This window comes from Pteropus alecto, unplaced genomic scaffold (assembly GCF_000325575.1).
Source record: "Pteropus alecto unplaced genomic scaffold, ASM32557v1 scaffold15, whole genome shotgun sequence".
NCBI classification, from domain to species: domain Eukaryota; kingdom Metazoa; phylum Chordata; class Mammalia; order Chiroptera; family Pteropodidae; genus Pteropus; species Pteropus alecto.
The window spans coordinates 1,571,915-1,593,221 of NW_006436286.1; the positions used below are offsets into that span (position 1 = coordinate 1,571,915).

Below are 21,307 nucleotides of genomic sequence, written 5' to 3' on the forward strand. Positions count from 1 at the left end.
TCCCGTGCCCGGGGCCGGCAGCGGCAGCCCCGGGGCCAGCGGCAGATACTCTTCTCGTTCGGCCGCCGGCCCGATGGAAGAGGCTCCCGGAAAGCCCCTCAGCTGTGAGGAGAAGGAAAAGGTGCCGGGGGCGCGGGGAGGGCTGGCGCGGAGCTCTGACCTCCTTCCCGGGGTTCTAGGCCGGCGCGTGACCCCTGCCGTCCGGGGCGGCTCTGACCTCTGACCTCCGCCCTTTGGCCCGAGGGTCCCGGGGAGAGCGGAGGTGGAAGCGCAGCTGCATCCGGGCACCGATGCCCCGGTTGGCACCGCCCTGGCTTCTCCCCCCGCACCCTTTAAGCCTCCTCACGGTCTGATCCTGCAGATCCGTTCGGGGGTGCGGAGGGGTGCGGTTGCCTCTCTAGCCCCCGGAAGTAATGTGTGTCCTTTGGAACGGGGTATGCCCTGCGGGATCCTGCGGCGTCCCTCTTCCTTCTCCCAGTCCGACATCCGTGTTAGGACATGTTTACCTACCATTTTTTTTTTAAGTTCTGTACAGTAGCCTGTAGTATGGAGGCGCCATCGTTTCTTTACGTCTTAGTCTGCCGAGAGGCTGAGCTCATTCCCGCTTTGCTTCTACGACAATGCCAGTGTTTTCTCTAACTGCCCCTTTCCGTGCCACCTTGTGCTTGGGCCGATGACTTTGGCGTGAACTCCTTTGTGCCGGAGGCTCCAGGCCTTGCGCCCTGCCCTTGATGCTCATGAACTCATCAGTCCTCTTATCCCAGTGGGGGTGAGAAAAGGCACTTACAAGGCAAGATGAACTGCCAGATACCGATAAGCGTGGTGCCGCATAGGACACCGCGAGAGCGGTCTAGCGCGGATTTGAAAGCGCGGACTGCGGCTAAACTGCATGGGTTAGAGTCATGCTGTCCATGAACTGTGTGGTCTTGGACAAACTGCTTTGCCTCTGGTCTTCCCTCGCCAGCTCCTTCCTCCTCTGAGTCTGGGTTCAAATGGTGGTCCTCAGCAACATCTCCCTGGCCACCCTACCCAAGGAAGCCCACTCCCACAATAAGGGGCTCTCACATTACCCTGGTTATCCAGGTATCGGTAACCATGTGAAATCATCTCATTTGTTTGTTTTCTTGTTATCGGTATCATTCACCACATGTAACTGTATATCTAGCACCTGGAACGACAACTGATACATAGGAGTGTCATCTGTTTCCAGGTGCTAGAGATACCTGGGCCAATAACTTGAGGGCTCCTGCTACCTTCCAGGAACTCATGGTGTGGGTGGCAAACAAGTGAACAGACAGCTTGGTATTATAAGTACTGTGATAAAGGAAGCACAGGGGAGCTCTGGGGTGTCTATCCTGGATTTGGAGAAGGACTTAGAAATCTACTCCAGGAAAATGGGTATCTAAACTGAGACTTGAGGAATCGGTAGGCACGAGCAAGGTGAGCTGGGAGGCAAGTGACAGGGACAGCCTGCACAGAGCTTCTGAGACAGCAGAGGGCTGGGTGCTTCGTGAGAACTGGGAGCAGCACGGGCCAGCTTTGCTCCCTCTGCTGCCTCGTGCCGAGGGGCCCGCGGAGCACGGCACACTCACGTCTGGCAGGCTCTGTACCCTGTCCTCTGACTCCTGTCCACCTGCTCAGTATTGTCTGGTGTTTTTCTTCTTCCAGTTGAAGGAAAAATTAGCATTCTTGAAAAGGGAATACAGCAAGACGTTGGCCCGCCTTCAGGTAAGTCGGTCTTATTCTCCGACGTGGAGGTATTGTAGTACCAGCTATAGAAAAACAATTCTTCATAATGAAGTTTTAAAAAACTTTTTTCCCCGTTAAATTTATTCTGTGAGCTGATTTTGCTTTCTCTAGCGTGCCCAAAGAGCTGAGAAGGTCAAGAATTCTATTCAGAAAACTGTGCAAGAACAAGACTCTTTGGTCCAGCAGGAAGACTCAGCACAGCTAACCCACTCAGGTAAAGCTAGCCCGTTCTCTTATGCTTGCATTTGTATTTATTTCCCTGGCATGTGTGGCTGTGGTTCTTTTTCTCACAGGAGAGAAGGATGCAGTAGACTCTTTAAGGTGTCCAATTTGACAGTTCTTTGTATATTCACAAGATTGTGCAAACATCATCACTGTCTAATTCCAGACTGTTTTCACCGTCCCCGGAGAAATCCCGTACCCATCCCACCCCTAATCCCTGGCCACCACTAATCTACTTTCTGTTTCCATGCATTAACTTGTTCTGGCCATTTTATTATAAGAGGAACCATGCAGTGGGTGGCCTTGTGTGACTAGCTCTTGCCCTTAGCATAGTGTTCTCAGAGGTCACCCACCCGAGCATTCATCCAGGCATGCACCAGCACTCACTCCCTCTTGCGGCTGAATGACAGTCCACTGTGCAGGTGTTCCATAAGTCATCCAGTCTTTAGGTGGTGGGCATTTGGGTTGTTTCTACTTTTTGGCTCTTAGGAATTTGGGCCATTAGGCTACAGTGAACATTCACACGTAGACGTTCGCGTAGCCGCGTTTTCGTTTCTCGGGGGTGTGTAGCTGGGAGTGGACTTGCTAGGTTGTATGGGAACCGTTCCCGTCTTTGAGGCATCGGCACAGTTTCCTGCAGCAGCTGCGCATCGTGCTTCCCCCTGCAGCGCAGAAGGGCTCTGGGTTCTCTGCAGCCTTGTCGGTTCTCACGATCTCACTGTGGTTCTGATCTGCATTTCCTAGTGAGTAATGATGTTGAGCATCTTTTCGTGTGCTTGGAGGCCATTTTTATATCTTCTTTGGAGAAATGTCTATTCGAGTCCTTTGCCAGTATTTTAATTAGGCCATTTGTCTTTTCATTCTGGGGTCTAAAAATTCTTCATGTGTCGTAGCTATTCAGCCCTTATCAGATACATGGTTCGCGACTACTTCCCATTCTGTGAACAATAAACTACACTTTCAGTTGGATCGTTTACATAGGTGCTCTTTTCCCCACCCAACTTTTGAAATTATATTTCTTGCTTAATTATTGGAAAGATTTTTTTAATTAAATTTCTACATATGGACAGAGAGAGAAACATGTCTGACTGGAAATACTCAGAAAAACTGGTCTTATTGATACTTAGGTAATTTGTAATCGTAAAATTGGAGGCTATTGAAATAGATACTAAAATTATTTAAGCCAAAAAAAGACACGAAATAAAAAAATAAGATGAAATATGGAGGAAATGGGGGGACGTTGGTCAAAGGGTACAGAGTTTCGCTTACGCAGAGGAAGTTCTGGAGATCTGATGTATAGCAAGCACGGAGATGACAGGTAATACCACGTGTGTATTGTATACTTGAAATTTGCTGAGAGGATTTAAGTGTTCTCACCACACGCACAAAAAAGTATGTGAAATGAAGGGTATGTAACTTGATTATTTCATTTCACATACATTTGACAGTATTTTTATATATCAGAACATCGCATTGTAAAACTGATCCATATACAATTTTTGTCGGTTGTACCTTAAAGTTGGCAAAAAAACTAAAAAGATCACCGCAATGAAGAGTAGATAACCTTTTTGTTTAAAAAAGTCATTTTTTTCTAGCACAATTGTACTTGTTTACATTTACTTAAAATTATTATAGTTTATTGGATTGTTCAAAACTTGAATTTTGCTCTGCCTGAATGAAATACCGTTGACTCTTAAGTAAATATTTGGTGACAGTTATATATAGTATTTTAAAATAAATACAGAATACTTTGGTTTCTAAAGAGAAATAGTAATCCCGTAATTTTTTCTCCTCAGAGCACAAAACTAAAGTATCTTCGTGTGACACGTTACGCATCGACACCCACCTCAGTGGAGAAACTGCAGATGCTGAGCCTGAGTCTTCTGTCGCTGGACTCGGCCCAGTGGAAGGGCTCCAGGGACAGAGAAGAGACGACACCCAGGAACTCCTGGCCCTCGGGCTCCATGGCTCTGACCGTGAGAAAAGGCAGAGGAAGCTGTCGGCGAGAAGGCAGCAGCAGGAGGGAGCACCTGTTTCACAAGAGGGAGGCTCTTGCTTTGACTCCGATTCGCGCGTGCTCTCTGGAAAACGACTAAAAGAGCAAGAAGATGCCAAGAGAGGGGACCCCGGAACCCCTGAAACCGGAATCAGAAGTGGCCTTCCAAGGCCTGCGTCTGATGTTCCAGATTCTCGAGCGCCGGTTACAGAAACGAGCGGAGGGAGTGTGTTAACGTCCCCACCTGCCAAACCGCAGGGCGGCGTGGATGCCCCCGTGACAGGAAGTTGCTGCTCCCCGGCGGCTCCGCTTCCTTGGCCCGCCCCAGCAGAGAGCGGTCACACTCAGTGCCTTCAACATCAGCCTTCTGAAAGCGCCTCTGAACTTACTGCTCACGGTTTAGAAGACATTAGCCCTACCTCACCTGTAACCACAGAGGCACACTACAAAAAAGAGGCTGTCTCTACAGGTGACCCAGAGATAAATAAAGCTTCAGGTGCAAGCGGCCGGCTGCCTACAAGCCCTAACTTAGAGGCAGATGATGTACGTCCTGTAGATGAACTCTCTTATGATACCTTACTGGCAAATAATGACCAACACCTAAAAGAACAGAACTGCACAGAGAAGTGTCCAGAATCCTCCACTAATGCTCCTGACGGCAGAACTGAAAGTCTTCAGGAAGATGAAGGTCTCAGTCGAGCTGAGAGTCTTGGCCTGGAAGGAGTCTCTCCTGTTCCTACAGGAAACCAAACACATTCTTGCACAGCACTCGAAGGCCTTCTTTTCCCAGCAGAATATTACATTAGAATAACACGACGCATGTCAAGTTTCCAGAGGAAGGGAGCCCTGGAGGCTGTCATTCAGAGTCATTTGGGTGTCAAAAAGAAAGGGTTTAAAAATGCAAATAAGGAAGCTGCTACAAATGTGAACTTGTCCAATGGAGACGCTAACCAAAGCGAAATTAGGATGTCTGATCCATCCCCACGACGGCCAAGTTCAAGTCCTTTTCAGAAACTTCCCTCAGCAACTGAGATCAGCTCTCCCGCTGGGCCCCCTAAAAATGACTTCTTTGAGAAGGCGGTTACCCAGCCATCTGGTAGGAGACGCAGAGGAAAAAGGAAGTCAGTCCGTACCCCTACATTAGATCATCAGGGACCACTTTTGCACTCTTCTGGGACATCAGGTGCTAATAGGCCCAAGCGAGACGTCGCTGTGCACAAAGATCAGGATGAAAAAGCAATTGTCCATGGTAAGAAGAGGGTCACAGGTAAATCGGGGCGTGGGGGGTGATGGGGACGATGATGGCAGCAAACACTTCCTATGTGCCTGGCAGTTTTTAAATGTACAGATACTTGTCGAATCATCACAGCAACCCTGCGTTAAGTAGCCTGTTTTCATCCTCACTATACAGACGAGGAAACTAAGGCACAAAGAGGTTGAAGTGCTGTCATTCATTGACACGTCAGAGCCAGGATTCAAACCTGGCTGCGTGGTGTCAGAGTTCAATAACGTGGTTGAAAAATTTGACGCTAAGAAGGAAACGTATTGGCTGTTTACCTAAAGTTAGTATTTGTTCAGGTACAACATAATCTTGATCCATGGATAGAAGCTTTAGAACTAACACAGGAAGTATTTTTGAAGTGAAATGAAATGCGTGTCAGAGCCGGAGGTCACTGACGAACTCAGGAGTGATCACACGATAAAACAATAGGTCTGAGCAGCTTTTTTTGGATAAAATATTTAATATAGTCTCTCTGAGGTGTGTGGGACACAAGATTTTGGAAGATAGCAAAGTGACACGTTATAATTTAAACTTTTATTCATTTACTCAGGAGTTATCATATCTGATCCACTAAGCCTAAAAACTAGACAATTCACACTGGTTTTACGCTAAAGACCAGCACACTTTCCATAGGAGGCCAGACGGTAAACAGCATCTTTGTGCTCCGTCACAGCTACTCAGTAGTGTGAAAGTAGCTGCAGATGACATGTAAATGTGACAGTGTCCCAATAAAGCTTTATTTATAAAAACAGGTAGCCAGCTGCTCTCTACCCGTGGACACAGGCTCTGCTCTATGAGCTACAATTAATTAAAGTAGGGTCATCTAGTAATAAGCTACAGACATTCTTTTATATACTTTAAAGTCATCTGCGATTTTAATAATCTACAGCCACATTAAATTTTTTTCTTGAGGTGACCTTCCCATAGCATAACATTAACCAGTTTAAGTTAAGTGAACAATTCAGTGACATTTAGTACATTCAGAATGCTCAACAATGATCCGATCTGGTTCCCAAACATTTTTGTCTCCCCAAACGGAAACCCCATACCCGTGAAACACTCCCCGTTCCTCTCCCCGCAGCCCCTGGCAACAACCAGCTGGTACTGTCTCTGGATTTACATACATGGGATATGTCATATCGGTGGAATCATACAATATGTGACCTTCCATGTCTTAGCTCGTAGCATGTATCAGTGCTCCGTTCTCTTATGGCTGAGCACTGTTGCGTTGTAGAGACGTGCCACGGTTTGTCTATTTATTAGGTGATGGCTGCAGCTACATTTCTAATGGGATAGAAGTCCAGTCGTTTTAAGGGTAGTAAATAACTTTGCTTGGAAAGGGGGCCGAGTTCTCTTAAATGAGAAGAGCCAGCATCTTGTAGGCTGTCCTCTTGTAGCCTGTTGGAATCAGCTGGAGAGCAGAAAGGACTTTAGAGACTTTGAGTCCAGTTCCCTTAGGAGAGACGAGGGGACAGGAAGAGAGTTGACTGGCCCCAGGTAACAGCAAACCAGTGGCCGAGCTGCGACCCAACCACCGTCTTCCGTTCCCCAGCCAATGCTGGCGGCACCACGCCGGTTCGGGTGCTGCAGAGGGAGCAGCTGGCCCACCGCCCACCCGCGACTGAGTTTTGCGCTGTTCACCGAGGCTGCAGCATGGCGGGTGGGAAAAATAATGAACACGATGCTCTCTGCCGGGGTTCGGGGAGTCACTCCTTGTTGGGCGTTCACGTACCTTGATGGGTATTCGTCATCGTTGCTTTCTATTTTAGGAAAGGAAATTCGCCGTCAAAAAGCGGACCCCCTTCCTTCCAGCGATCATGCTGCATCAGCTTCGGATGGTGACGATTTCAGTGTTCCGTCTCCTAAGGATGCAGTGCTAAGGTCGAAGCAGCTGTTGTCTTTCCTGAAAATCACAGACTTTCAGTTACCCGATGAGGACTTCGGACCTCTTAAGCTCAATAAGCTGCAGCGCTGCTCAGAGGGGCCGATAGAGCCTCTGCGATGCAGGATGGCCGGAAGACGGCAGCGCAGAGCGGGGCGGTGCCCGGCGGCGGAGGGGCTGGCCCCTGAACAGATCGGTCTGGACACGGGGCACTGCGAGGAGGGCCCGGCTGCTCTGCCGGTACAAGCGCACCCCAAAGTGCCAGGGTGCACACGCCAAGCTCAGGAGGGCCTGTCCTCGTCCATGGTACTGCTCACGCCCGTCAGTACCATCACGCCCGGTGAGGACAACAGGCCGGCGGCAGACGCGTGTTCCCCCGCCTTCCCCATCTTAGGCACTACCCCAGCCCCTGGCTCCCAGGCACACTGTGTCACCGTGGCAGCAGACGTGGCTGGGAACTCCCGCTCCACACCCCCGCTTTCTCACTCGAGAGCCACAGTCAGCCTCGCTGGTGACTGTAGACAGTGTGACACTCGCACCAGCCCACTAAAATTAGAGAGCAGCCTGCACGCGCCAGGACGGCCTTCCTGTGACTGTGCTTCTGGGCCCCGAGCAACACTGCCGCCCATTGAGTCGCTCACTTTCAAAGACAGTCAGTGCTCCAGACACGCGCACCCGGAACCATGGCAGCATTCTGTCCAACAGGTACAGTCCGCTTCCTATGTGGCGTGCCCTCTGGAGGAACGAAGTCCCTTAGTGAACATGGACAGCCCGACGCCTCTCGCAGTGGCTCCTCGGTGTTTGTTAACACGTCTCCTTGACGTGATTTTACTGTGAGCATTAAGTTCATTCTGGGGAAGTTCAGGTGAATTAAAAAATAGATTTTTTAAACAGGGGCGGCCTTCTCTCTTTGTCATCAGTGAAGCAGTTTGCCACCTAAAATAGACAACGCGATAACAACACGTATGAGGAAATAAAGCACGAACTAGACAATGTGATGCAGGACAGCGCACAGGAAGTGTAGACTAATGGTGCGACTTTTGTGCCCACAGCCTGGCATAGCAGACATTCCTGCCTGTGACAGCGTAGTCCCGGGCGACCTGCAACTGGTTTCAAGGTTAAAGGTCAGAAGGCTTACCTTATACTGTCTTGTGTGTCACATGGGAAGAATGTAATGGATTGATGGGGAAGTTGAGAATCATTTAACGAGATGGCTTCTCATTCTTAATAGAAAACTGTCCAATTAACTTTGTTGAACAGATTGAGAAGAACAGATTTAGATTCTTTGTTTTTCACGATATTTACCTGTATTTGTATTTTGAGGTCATCCCCTGAAGAAATTCATAGTCAGGCCATTGTGTGTGTATCTGCCATTCTTTTGTCCATGTGTACTCAGTTAAGCCTCCCTCCTCCAGCCCCTATTTCTAAAAATATTTTTTTCCCACACCAAACTTGAGGCGTTTGCCCATTCAGTTGGTCTTCCAGAAAAACGACTTTTTGGTTGTATTGATCGTCAGTGGAGGTTTTCTTGTTTCCTATTTGGTTTATTTCTGTTTTTGTCCTTACTAACTCTTTCTGTTTTTCATCGTGTGTCTTCCATTGTTCTTTCCCTCACTTTATTGAGCTGCTTGCTTTATTTGGTCTTTCTTGCTTTTTGATAAATGCTGTTGCGATAACACATTTTTGGGGAAACCTCGCTTTGGCCACACGCTGTGCGCTTGGGTGCCTGCCACGCCCCTTGCTGTTTGTGTGGCGATAGTATGTTGTTTCAACCCACGGGCGGTTCCCTGGGATGTTTAATTTCTAAATGGGTAAGTTTTTATGGGCTGTCTGTTGTGCTTAAATCCGAATCTATTCCATTCCACAGCTGTACTTTTAAATTATATCATGATATGAGTATGTATGACCAATTACAAGACCCACAAAGCTTTTTATTTCGACCTGCCTAAAACTTTAATTATGTTTACTTGGTATTTCATCTAACCCATGTAATGCATCCCTCTTCGCATTCATCTCACGAAAGGGACCCTGAGTGTCTGTCTTGCGTAACCGTTGTTGCTGTTCTGTGTCAGGACCCGTCAGCTCCCTGTGCCGTGGACGTGAGTGCCCTGTGGTGGGATGTGGCTGGTCTCAAAGAGCCGTGTATCGTAACTGCTTGTGAATACGCAGTTTCTCTCTGGAAACCTCTGGATACTTGGCAGTGGGAAAAAATCTATTCCTGGCATTTCACAGAGGTGAGTCCAAACCTAAGAACCGGAAGAGGTCATTGCAGTCCTTTGCGTGATAATGTAGGTGGGCAGCTTACCACAAACAGGATCTGTGACCATGGAAGATGGGACAGACAGACGACACCTCCCCAACATTTTATTATGAAGATTTTCAAACGTACAAAAAGTTGTACAGTGAGCCCATGTACACTTGCCAGCTTTATTAAGGCTATCCTAGACAAATAAAATTGTGAAGTATTTAAAGCATACACTGTGATCATTCGATACACGTACACACTGTGAAGACTCCCACGATGAAGTTCACCAACACATCCAGCTTCTCGCAGTTACCTGTTTTCCTTTCTTTATTTTAACTTTTGGCGAGAACACTTGAGATCTACTGTGTTAGCAAATTTCGTTCTTGTTCTCTAGCCCTGCTCTGCATGGTGGCACTCAAGTGCTTGTTCAGGGGACAGACTTATTTTAAATGGCTGCGTAACGTTCCGTTCATCCACCTCCCGGAATTTGCTTACTCCCCTCTGTCGTTGGAGGTGGAGATTGCACGGAATAAACGCCGCAGCAGACGCTCGTTTAGGTTGACGGTTCATCAAAGGGGTCGTGTGCTGACCCTCCTCACATTTGTCCGGATGTGGGAAACCACCCTGGGACAGCGAGAATAGAAAGGGATGCAACCAAGTTTGGAAAATGTAGATTAACTGAAAAGGAAACGAGCGAATACATTTGTGGCTCGTTTCATCCAGGTTCCGGTGTTACAGATCGTTCCCGTGCCCGACGTTTGCGACCTCGTGTGTGTGGCTTTGGGGAATCTGGAAATCCAAGAAATCAGGTGTGCAATTCTCAAGGATTGGTTCTTCCTTTTACCTTTGTCGCTGGCAGCCTGTTCTGAGTGCCAATTACAGCATAGACTTGGGTCTTGAGAGAATGTCACTTTAGGTCTAAAAGATTTGTTTTTTTAAAGAAAAACCTATCATTAGAATGACTTCCAGGACTAAAGTTTCTGTGTAAACTTGAACCCCATCCTTCCCTGTTAAGGGCTCACTTCCGCTTCTCCACATTTCTCCTTGTGTCGGGTTTAGGGCGTTACTTTGTCCCTCGGATGGCGAAAGCGGAAAGCAGGTGCTCCTGAGCTCTGGGCACATACAAGCCGTGCTCGGCTTGACCAAGAGGAGGCTCGCCAGCAGCCGTGGGACGCTCTGTGATCAGCAGGTCGAAGTCATGACATTCGCGGAGGACGGAGGGTGAGGAAACCCTGGTCGCCCCTGACGTCAGAGAAGAGCGATTTTTACCCCAGGGTGTCAGAGCAGGTCGGCTCCACAGCGTCTTGGCTTCTGTGCTTTCGTGTGGCTTTGCAGGGTCCGCTGGGCACTGGCACGTGGAAGAGTTTAGGGGTGGAGCTGGGCGCAGCTGGGAGAAACTCAGTGCTGGGGAGGCCCAGCCGGCAGGGCGTGTCCTTCCTTCTGGCTTGATCGCTGTGTGTCCCTTATGGGTTCCACGGCCTCAGACCCTGACACTCTCGTCCTTCCACAGGCTTGGTTTCCATTCATTCGGTCGCCATCTAGTGGCCGGCTGCTGGAACATGCGTGTCTAGCTCCCAGCCCTTCCTCAGCCTCTAGACCTGCAGGCCTACTTAGTAGACTTGCTGTGGTTACCTCAAATCCAGCACGTGGAAAGCATCCTCTGTGTCTGCCGTACGTTTCGTTGAGATAGGAATGTGGAAAGAAACACGAGATTTCAGGGGAGAGCTGGCGGTCCTTCCACAGGCTTGGTTTCCATTCATTCGATCGCCATCTAGTGGCCGGCTGCTGGAACATACATGTCTAGCTCCCAGCCCTTCCTCGGCCTCTAGACCTGCAGGCCTACTTAGTACACCTGCTGTGGTTACCCCAAATCCAGCACGTGGAAAACAGAACCCTTAGCATCCTCTGTGTCTGCCGTATACACATTACACTTCGCTACACAGGTTACTTATCTGTCTTTCCGAATAACCAAGGGCATGGACCTCGTTTGCCTTACTTACTCACGACCTGTCGCAGTCATCCAGACAAGAGACAGAGCTGTTTGCTTAAATTGGGAAAGTGTTAACGAAGATGGGGAGAGGCTGGCAGGCCTGAGGGAGAGGGCGTGATGAAATCACTAGGACTCGGTGACTGAGTGGTTATGGAAAGAGACAAGGACAGGGTCCAGGTTTCTGGGCTGGTTACCTGGGTAGATGGTGGTACATTTCGTTGAGATAGGAATTTGGAAAGAAACACGAGATTTCAGGGGAGAGCTGGCGAGTGTAATTTTGGCTATGATGAATTCAAGGTGCTTGCAGTATATCTAGGCAGATAATATTAAAGTAATATCTGTTCATTACAGAAAGTTTAATTAGGCTACATGTTTTCTGGTTGACACTTTTCTGTGGTATTAGGTTTATTACACAGAGTTCAGTAATACGTAGAAGGGCTACTTAGAAACCGCTTTGGTACAAAGTGCTGATTTTCAATACTGTTTTAAATGCAGAAGCAAAGAAAAACGGTTTTTGATGCCCCCCGAAGAGACTATACTAACTTTCGTCGAGGTTCAAGGGATGCAGGACGCCCTGCTCAGCACCACCGTAACGAACAGCATTGTCATTTGGTAAGTTCCCGCTCAGGTCCTCGGTTTCCTCATCCGTAATGTAAGACGTGCCTCTCATGTCACAGGGCTGTAAGGATAAAATCAGAGACTCTAAGTATGATCGTATTTTTGTGTGTTTACTGTCAGGTGTCATATACTTGTCTTAACAAGAATATCATATTCAGACATCGTGAAAAAGATTAGTCTAAGTAGACTATTTTAAAATAAATGTGGTGTTACTGTCAAAAACTGTTCTGCTTCCGGTTAACGACTGAGCAGCTTCTATCAGACCAGCTCTCCTACCTCAAATAACTATAAACTCTGGACAAAAGGCTAAAAAAACAAGCATTGGAAGGCACTGGAGAGTGAGGAAAAGGGAGAAGGTACTGGGGTTCACCAGGCGAGCCCCTCGACCTTAGGCATCTAGTTGGAGAGCAGGACCCATCTGCACGCGGGGTGGCCAACGTCGTGACTGAATGCCTCTGGCCTCCTGGCTCAGAGAGCCGATGGACAGAGTGACCGCAGCAACCAGGAGAGGGAAGGGGGGGCCCCCACCCAGCAGGGCCGAAGGAGAGCTGACCGCCGGCCCTCAGACTCCTTCACAGGTCACACGAGGTCCGGGTGGCAGACATCTGGACAAGTGCTTGGGGTTTGGGGAAAGGCACTAACCCCGGGCCCCCTCCCATCAGGAGAACCTCGCCTCCTTACGTGAGAGTTTAGCTTGTGTTCAGCTTTGTACACGGTACCTGGGCTGTAGAAAGTTCAGATGTATTTGTTGAATGAATGTCTCACACCCTGTTAAGTTTGTAGCAAATGAGACATGAGGCATGGGGGCAGTACCTGTGGCCTTGGTCGTGAGATTTGACTGGGCAGACGGGGTGGGAGGGAATCTCACGTGGGCTCATGCAGCTGGGAGGGGGCGGGACATGATCCAGGCCGTAAGGAACGGGTGGGCACTAGTCAGTGGGGGGCGAGAAAGGGCGGTGATGTGGAGGGCTGTGGCAGGGGCGGCTGGAACAGAGGCATGGAGCCAGGGACATGCATGATACCCTGCGCGGGCAGCGAGACCCCAACTCAGGGAGCCCTGCGTGATTCAGCGTTGCAGCGCTGCGTTTATGAGGGTTCAGCATGCCGTGAAAGGTAACTCGGACATTATCCGTGGCCAGTGGGAGGCAGCGGGACATTCTTCATCGGAGCATCCGTGACGGACAGCTGTCAGTCAGTGTGGTGAGCCCTCGGTGAAGCTACGGAGCGTCCATGACGGACAGCTGTCAGTCAGTGTGGTGAGCCCGCAGTGAAGCTACGGAGCGGGTCCGACGCTCTCCGTTTCCTCTTTTCATATTCGCCCTCTGCTCTCCTCTCTTCCTTTTTCCACTGTTCATGCCGGCTCAGTCTTCCCTTCTCTCTCATTACCTTGGTCCAGCTCTGACGTGAGCAGATGCCAGGGAGACATAATTATATGTCAGTTTTAGGTGGCGTCTCTCACCTGACCAAATTTGCTTTCCCGACCATCGTGTTCCATGGAAAAGTTAGGCATAACAGAAATCGTGACAAACTCATAATGACAGAGATATACCATGTGCCTCAAGACTAAGTAAAGACTAAGACTTCACAGACTAAAGACTAAGACTTCACTTTCAAGACTAAGTAAAATGAGAGAGTGGAAACCTTTTCTCCTGGAATTTGGGCAGATTTCTCCCTAATGGCATAGCAGATTCGCTCTAAAGCTAAACTATCACATTAAACCATTGGCAAAGTTAAACAATAGTTCTGTCTTCAGCTCTGTTTATAACTAAACAAAACGAAGGTACTTGGTCCCCTCTTAAAGGATGCTGTAATACATAAGAGAATATTAGTGAGAACCAATTTGCTGGAAGAGTGTTATCAGCTTATTTATTTTTGGTGTCTAAGGAATTTAAAAACGGGTCAGCTCCTGAAAAAGATGCACATTGGCGATTCCTACCAAGCTTCCGTCTGTCACAAAGCCTATTCGGAAATGGTAAGTGCTGATCCGGGGCCCCTGTGTGTCTCCGTGTGTCACTTGTGGCCTCACTAAGTGAGCACGATACCTTAGGTAGGGTTTAGCTGACCCCCTCCCCCTCCGTTGCTTATTTTTTCAAAATTAGATAGCAGTGTTTGTCCTTTCTCGAAATGTCTGGGTGAAAGTAAGTGCTGGTGCAATACGATTGCTTAGTAGAGTCGCTGGCCGTGTCACGTAGGGGCAGACATTTACTTCTAGCTGTGAATTTGCAGCGAGGAACGTCGTGCCCGTTATCAGAGCTGGCTCCCAAGCACCTTGCCATTTGAGACATGAATGAATAATTGCGGGAAAGGTTCTTGTCTGAAAGGTTTCACTGGCACAGAGACAAAAAAGGTTATTCAGACAAGAACCTTTCCCACTGGCCTGAGAGCGAACAACGACATGGTCCTGGCCGTGTTTCTCCATTAGGCTTTAGTGTCCTAGACCTGGTACCTGGCCGGTCAGGAACCGGGCCGCACAGCAGGAGGTGAGCGACAGGGGAGCGAGCGAAGCTTCATCTGTATTTGCAGCCGCTCCCCAGCGCCGGCATCACCGCCTCAGCTCCGCCTTGGATCATCAGGCGTTAGATACTCACAAGATCACCGTCCCTGGTGCCACAAAGGCTGGGGATCGCTGCCTAGAGAAATGAGCCTTGCGTCTCAGTCTGTATAACTAGGCCGGTTTCCGGTCTGGCCCATGGACAGGGTGGGGCAGTTGTCTAGGCATTGGGGGTGGCTGCCTGTGTGTCCACCGCTGAGCCAGGAGCAGAGGCAGTGGTGGCCAACTCAGCACTGTGGACATCGGCTCCCAGAGGCTCTGAACACAAAAGGTGCATCTCTCCCAGCCCGGCAGCATCTGTGAAGTGAACTCAAAGGTTGTGTGGTCACAGGTATCCTGTCACATGGTCTCGAGGCGCTTTTCATTCAAAAGTAAGGCGGTTGAATTCATCTCTGGAAGTATTAAATCTACCTAGTAGACTGCATTTAAATAATTTATATTTTCGTTATTGCAACATTAATACCTATTTGCTTTTCAAACATGTAACGCTGAGACAGATAAGTTAAGTAAAAGTTCCCCGTGAAGCCAACCTCTAGAAATAACAGTTCCCAGTTTAGTGCGGGAATCGGTTAACGTTTTCTGTAAAGGGCCAGGTAGTAAATATTTCCAGCCTTGCGGGCCACAGGGTCTGTCGTGCCTAGTCCATGCTGCTGCTGTCGCCCAGACTCACCCAGAGGTAGCATGTGACCAGTGGTGCGGCTACGTGCCAGTGAAACTCAGACAAGAACCTTTCCCCAGAACTTTCCGAAACTTGAATTTCTTGTGATTTTCACATGTCACATAATATTCTTCCTCTCTCTCTTTCCCAACCATTCTGAAATGCAAAAGCCATTCGTGGTTCATGGGCCATATAGAAATAAGCGTCGAGCCAGCTTCGACTCATGGGCCACAGTTTGCCAACCCCTACTTAATACTTTTTTGACTTTCAGCTGTTTTCGAATTATAAAGGCAGTCCGTTCTCATTGTAAAAATTCAGTCATTCTGGAAAAGTATAAAGGAGAAATGAATGTTATTAATTCTAAGATGGCCGTGTGTATAATTTTCCCCATTTTACCCCCAAAGACAATTATTTTTAACACGTAACATACATGTAGACATGTGTGCATAGATGTGTGACATATGTCTTCATGCAATAATGTTACTAGAGCATGTAATTTAAAAGCTGGGAGAGATCTATAACACATTTTCCTACAGAAACAACCATTTATGATGATGTCTCTTTTTGGTGTCCTTACTCTACAAATGTAAATAAATAACCTACTGGAGACCAGCCTAAAATTCCATCACCACTTGTAAGATCGTGTTTATGTGAAAGTGTGTTCTGCATGACAAATGAGCGTGTCTAGTTTGAGGACTCTTCCTGTGCTGGCATTTCCCTGGCTGAGGAGGGGGACACGGATGCATTAGCTGGCTTCACGCCTGCGAAGGCCGCTGACAACTTAACGGGAGCCCCGGGCCAAGCCTGAGAAACGGAGAGCCGGCGAGGAAACCCAGCTTCCCACGAGCGGACCATCTCCCTGGTTCTTCAGCCCATTCTTTTTCCCAGCATCCTCTTGGTGATTTCTTTGCTTACAACCTTTTCTCCTAAATCAGGGGCTCCTGTTTGTCGTCCTGAGTCATCCCTGTGCCAAAGAGAGTGAGCCGTCGGGGAGCCCTGTGTTTCAGCTGATTGCGATTAACCCTAAGACGACCTTGAATGTGGGTGTGATGCTCTACTGTCTTCCTCGAGGGCAGACTGGAAGGCAAGTGTGTGACTGCTGGCCAGTGAGTGTGACATTTTGAAAGGCACTCATTGCAGACGTGAAGACCATATGTTTCTATGTCACTCAGATGAATGGAAACAGGAAACACTGGAGGTGATGGTAAACGAGGTTAGGAAGTGGGGTGAAGGACGGCGTGAAGTAAATCTGAGTCACACCTCAGGCTCCCTGTGTCCTAAGCCTCACCTGTCCGGTGCTGGACAGGTGTCTTACGTGTATTCAAGCCATGCTTTTTCCCATAACGAAAACATTTTAAATACAAACGGTAATTAGTGTTCTCTGCAATAAAAAAACCTCATACTTTATGTTCTTCCCATTAAGTTCTAAGTGTACTTTAGGAAGGTCTCTTTACTGTGACATCTAAGTGGCCTCCATCACATGGGCAGTCACCGCCAACTGCGAGAAGACCCGTCTATCGGTGGCGCTGTGCGGGGCGCTGGTGATCGAGCCATGAGGGATGACACCTCATGCTCATCCATCACTTCCTGTGTGTCACGTGCTGTGCTACCGCAGGAAACCCCTCAGCCCTGGGAAGTGGGCGCTCACATCACCGTACCCCTATTTTACGGGTGGAAGTAAATAACCTGCCCAGAGCCACACAGCTCTTACTTTGTTGGAATCCAAAGCCACGTAGGTGACTGCAGAGCCGCCGTCTTAAAACGCAACCAGATTTCTTTCTCGTTACGTTTTCGTGGGAGATGCCTACCAAGTGTGGGGCGGGGTAATCTCAGACAGTGAGGGGTATGGGAGGATAAAACGGCATGTGGCCGCGGGAGCAGAACGTGTGTGCACTGCCCCAGGTGGTTGGCTGTGGCCTTCTGCTCTCTGCAGAGGCGACAGGCCTGAACAAGGACAGAAGCCCAGCCGTGCTGAGACCTGGGCTGAGAGCCTGCCAAGGAGAGGGACTAGCAAGAGCGAGGACACTGAGGGTGCCTGAGCCTGGCTACTTCGAAGGGTGGAAGGCAGGCCCCGGGGAGCTGGGCTGCACGGAATACAAGACGCACCAAGAGGCAGGCAGGCCCCGCTCGTGCGGTTATGCCCCAGACTGCGGGACAGCAGCCAGCAGCCCAGGATCGCAGACAGGCGTTTGTAGTTCCGGGAGTTTTTCTTCCTGTGGCCACGGGGAGCATGGTTTTGGCCTACAAAAAAAAAACATTTTTTTTGGATATGTGATTTGAGCTGTCTTTTCTGTGCTTGGCATCAGGTTCCTGGAAGGCGACGTGAGGGACAGTTCTGCAGCGGCGGTGTTGACTTCTGGCACGGTCGCCGTGTGGAACTTACTTCTGGGTCATTGCGCTGTTCTTCCGCCCGTCTCTGGCCAGAGCTGGTCTTTTGTAAAATGGTCAGGAACACATTCTCATTTGCTGGCTGGACGAAAAGATGGAAGCATATTTGTGTATTTGGTAAGTTAGGGGAGGCAGAAACGCAGTGTTCTGGACGTGTTTGGCCGCCTGGCACTTCCTGGGGCTGTAACTATACAGGAAACTCTCTGCCTGACATTCAGAATAATGGCTTGTGTTCATTCATTCAGACCTTTTATTCTGGTGGTGGTGACACTTCTGATCTTTCACGTTCATTTGTACTTGGGGGAAGGACTTTAGGGTGATTTTTGTAATTCATCTGCACATTCGCTTTTAAAAGTGTACATAAAGCTTCAAATGTGAATAAATATTTATTTTGATACATTCTGCTTGGCATATTTTTCCTCATCCTATTAAGATCATTTTCAGAAACAAGAACTAACTTTTACAACTAGAACAGTTGACGTTTGCAGAGTAAGTGTAAATTTCAGTTAACTTACTATACTAGTGTGCAATCTTTTCTTGCCATTTGTAACACTTTATTTTCACACACCCACTGAAAGCAACACAGGTGCCATTGAAACATGCCAATTTAGAAATGTCCTTTTTCCTTCTCAAACATCTGTGGCCCAAGTGGCAGCGTTATCACTGGTCACTCTGAGTCCGCAGCACGTTTGTACTGAGTCCATCATCTTCACAGTTGCCTAGGTGACGGGAGAGATGGGTTTTTAAAGTCTTAATCTCGTGGCAGGTCTGGAAATTTTATCCCCAGCTACAAGGATTTATTTGCTTAATGTTCTTATCGAGAGTATATGTTCACGAGCCATGTGATGTAACTATTTGCTCTATTCTCTTTTAAATATACCCTTTTATGATTACCGGTTTTTGCTAACTTCATTGTTACCCTCTGATATATTTACATAAAAGATTTAACTTTCCTATACTAATTCTGTCCCCACAAATGACATCCTGACATCACGTGAGAAATAGTTGATTTGCGAGCACATCATGGATAAGAGACAGCTTTTCACAAAGACTTAATTAACTCAAGAATCCTGAGAAACGCATATTATCTTGACTTAAGGATTAGGAAAACCGAGCAGGGTGAAGCCCTAATGCAGTTCAGGAACGGCTGGACGAAAGCCCGGCACAGACCTGACGTGGTAGGTGTGAAGGTGGTTGCCGTGAGACCACTGCTGTTCGGGAGGACACAGCAACAAGGACAACCGTACAAAGCAATGAGGTAAACTCTGCTTTGGATTAACACTGTGTGCAGGGCCTGCTGTGGGAGCCAAAAGGATGGGCGGCTGGCACAACACAGGTCGCTCCAGAGATGCTTTGTGGGCCAGAGCAGGAGCAGAGGGTGGTCCAGGCGGAAAGGGTGGCGTGCGATGCACCGCAAACAGCCCGATGCCCCGGGAGACGCTGTGCGGGAGCGAGTCGGGAAGCTGGGAAAGTGGTGGGCTTGGGGGGCATGATAACAACGTTGGGCTTTATTCTGCAGGCGGGCGGTGGAGGGGGAAGAAGCAGATACGTGATTAGAGGGATGGAGGAGTCTCGTATGTCTGGTTTAGTGGGTGATGGTGTCAGAAACGGGACACGGGAAAGAGAACTCACTTGAGTGCTTACAGGTCGTGTGGTACTAGACAGTTGGACACAGGGCTGTGAATCTCGGAGAAGACACTGGGGCCAGGTGCAGGTGGGAATTAAAACCTCTGCAGTGAGTGAACCAGTTCTGAAAACTTGTATTTTTAAAGTCAAGCCTGGACCAAGGCACTGAGGGCCAGTGTCTACATGATGAGTGGGAGAGATGAGAGCCATGAGCAAGGCAGGAAAGGACTGGCCAGAAAGGCATATCTATCGGACGTGACAATTTAAGATGCAGCGGTGTGAGCTGTATGACAAGCTTCGGTGGTTGCGAGGTGGGGGGTCGAGTAGAATCTAGGTTCAGGTGGATTAGCAGGTGACTAGGAAGTGGAGAATTAAAGACTGAAAGTATAAATTATTTTTCCAAGAAGCTTGACTGACAGGAAGAAGGACCGGTAGTGTTAGAGATGCAGAGGCCAGTGGACGAGGCCCGCGCAGGAGAAACTGGCACGTTTATGGACTCAAATGTGAGGAAAGAGAGGGCGAAGATGGTGGTGCATGGTCCCAGGGGAACGGGACAGGCAGGGTCAATAGCGACAACGGGCTGGAAGTGGGGAGGGACAGCTGCCAGGTTGGTGGGGTGATGTGTGCAGGAAGCCGACGTGTTTATGCTTGCACAGCCTTTGATGGGGCCACTGGGAAAAGCACCAGTGTCCTCTCTTAAATCTTCCCCACCTGCTAAGGACTCATCTCAGTCTTAATATTGAATTTTCTATCCCAGTGACCATAGCGGGCCGGCAGTTGCTCTGCTGAAGGGAAAACTAGCTCTCTCAAACTAGTCATTTAAGTAAAAGGTGATTTATTATGTTTAACAAAAAGGAACACAGAAATACAGATAGATCAGGGGAAGGGGGTTACTCAGGCTCCTCCTGAGTCCTGCTAATGCTGTATGCTGCCATCATGGCTCTGTCCCATGGCTCTGGCCCAAAGGTAGCCAGGAAGTTATGATCAGAGAGGCTGGTATGCCACTGGGGACTTAAACGGATCTTATGAGCCCAGATCCATTTAGATTTTAGATGCCAGTTTTCTGCCACTCAGAATGGAGTCGGCCACATATTCACTGCCCACTCTGAATAGGTGGCACAGGCGCTCTTCCAGCCACTGAGGTAGTGACCTGGTGCTGATAAAACCAGAGTGCGGGGAGCCTGGCGGCGATAGCCAGCACTGCCCCGAGACCCCGGGTGGCCTCACCAGAGCAGGGAATTCCTGAGGTGGCTTCCTTCCTCGTCGATGAAATCAAATATACCTCCTAAGCGAGGCCTTCATTCACGGACCACTCTGTCCAAAATGACACACCTGTACTCCCTCCCTGTGCCCTTCCCTGCTTTATTGTTCTTCATTGTGTTTATCGCTACTTCCTGGAGTTTTTGGGGGGGGGAACGAAGTACATTTTCTTGGTCCATTGCCTCTCTTCCCCTTGGAATGTAAACTATGAAAACAGGCTCGCTGCTGTAGCCTGGACAACTGGCACACGGCGGATCCTCGAGTGTTCAGTGAACACTCAGAAACAGTTTTACTGCAGAGGATCACAGGGTGCACCCTTTTTTAAAAGAAAGGCGTTGTGCTTTACTTCAAGTTAGCGAAAATGAAAACAAGTAGAACTGAAGGTATTGTTGGATGGTTCACCCAGGCATTACTCAGAGTTTGGAGTCGGTTTTCTATGTTTGGATTTCAGTAAATATCCTTGGGCTCCCTGCTAAGAAATGTAGGTGAATTAGCACACACACTTCCCCACCCCCAGCCTGTTGTTGTCAGTTATATGCTTTATATATTGTTAGGTTTTAAAACATGCATGTGGTTTTTATCGCAGTGCCCACATGTATTAGTCATAGAGTTAAATAGACATGTTCACATTCTTATTTTATACTGTTTTTTGATCTATTAAGTAATTGTATTACCCATGGAAGAATCGCAGTATCAACACTTGTTATTAAACGTATTTGAGGACGTTCACAGCATAGATGAAATAAGTTCGTCTCTCGTGTCAATGACTAGTGTCTAGGGAAGGACAGCCCTGCGCGGCTTTGGCCGTGGCCGTGGCCGCAGCCGCCACCTTCCCGCGCC

At 48.6% G+C, this 21,307-nt stretch overlaps 1 protein-coding gene across 6 annotated transcripts; it reads left to right on the forward strand.

The window, feature by feature from the left end:
* The first annotated feature begins 6 nt into the window (after window positions 1–6).
* PALB2 (partner and localizer of BRCA2) lies at window positions 7–17,980 on the forward strand. 6 transcript variants are annotated; one of them, XM_006912522.3, is made up of 13 exons: window positions 7–121; window positions 1,669–1,728; window positions 1,861–1,963; window positions 3,768–5,216; window positions 7,019–7,836; window positions 8,184–8,255; window positions 9,204–9,365; window positions 10,100–10,185; window positions 10,436–10,597; window positions 11,862–11,978; window positions 13,869–13,956; window positions 16,129–16,277; window positions 17,500–17,980. In XM_006912522.3, exons 1-13 carry the CDS (start codon window positions 74–76, stop codon window positions 17,705–17,707), a joined length of 3,522 nt encoding a protein of 1,173 aa, XP_006912584.1. In that variant the 5' UTR covers window positions 7–73; the 3' UTR covers window positions 17,708–17,980. The 6 variants fall into 6 exon arrangements, 4 of the variants coding, with proteins under 4 accessions (XP_006912584.1, XP_015445416.1, XP_015445417.1 ...); XM_015589930.2 differs by having other exon boundaries at window positions 10,115–10,185; XM_025047275.1 differs by lacking the exon at window positions 7–121 and adding an exon at window positions 128–434.
* Window positions 17,981–21,307: the final 3,327 nt, after the last annotated feature.

Bases quoted from the DNA above. Each gene is read 5' to 3' on its own strand.
- PALB2 (XM_006912522.3), top strand. From the start codon at position 74: ATGGAAGAGGCTCCCGGAAAGCCCCTCAGCTGTGAGGAGAAGGAAAAG. The intron at 122-1,668 runs GTGCCGGGGGCG...TTCTTCTTCCAG, and splicing joins GCTGTGAGGAGAAGGAAAAG to TTGAAGGAAAAATTAGCATT. The intron at 1,964-3,767 runs GTAAAGCTAGCC...TTTTCTCCTCAG, and splicing joins AGCACAGCTAACCCACTCAG to AGCACAAAACTAAAGTATCT.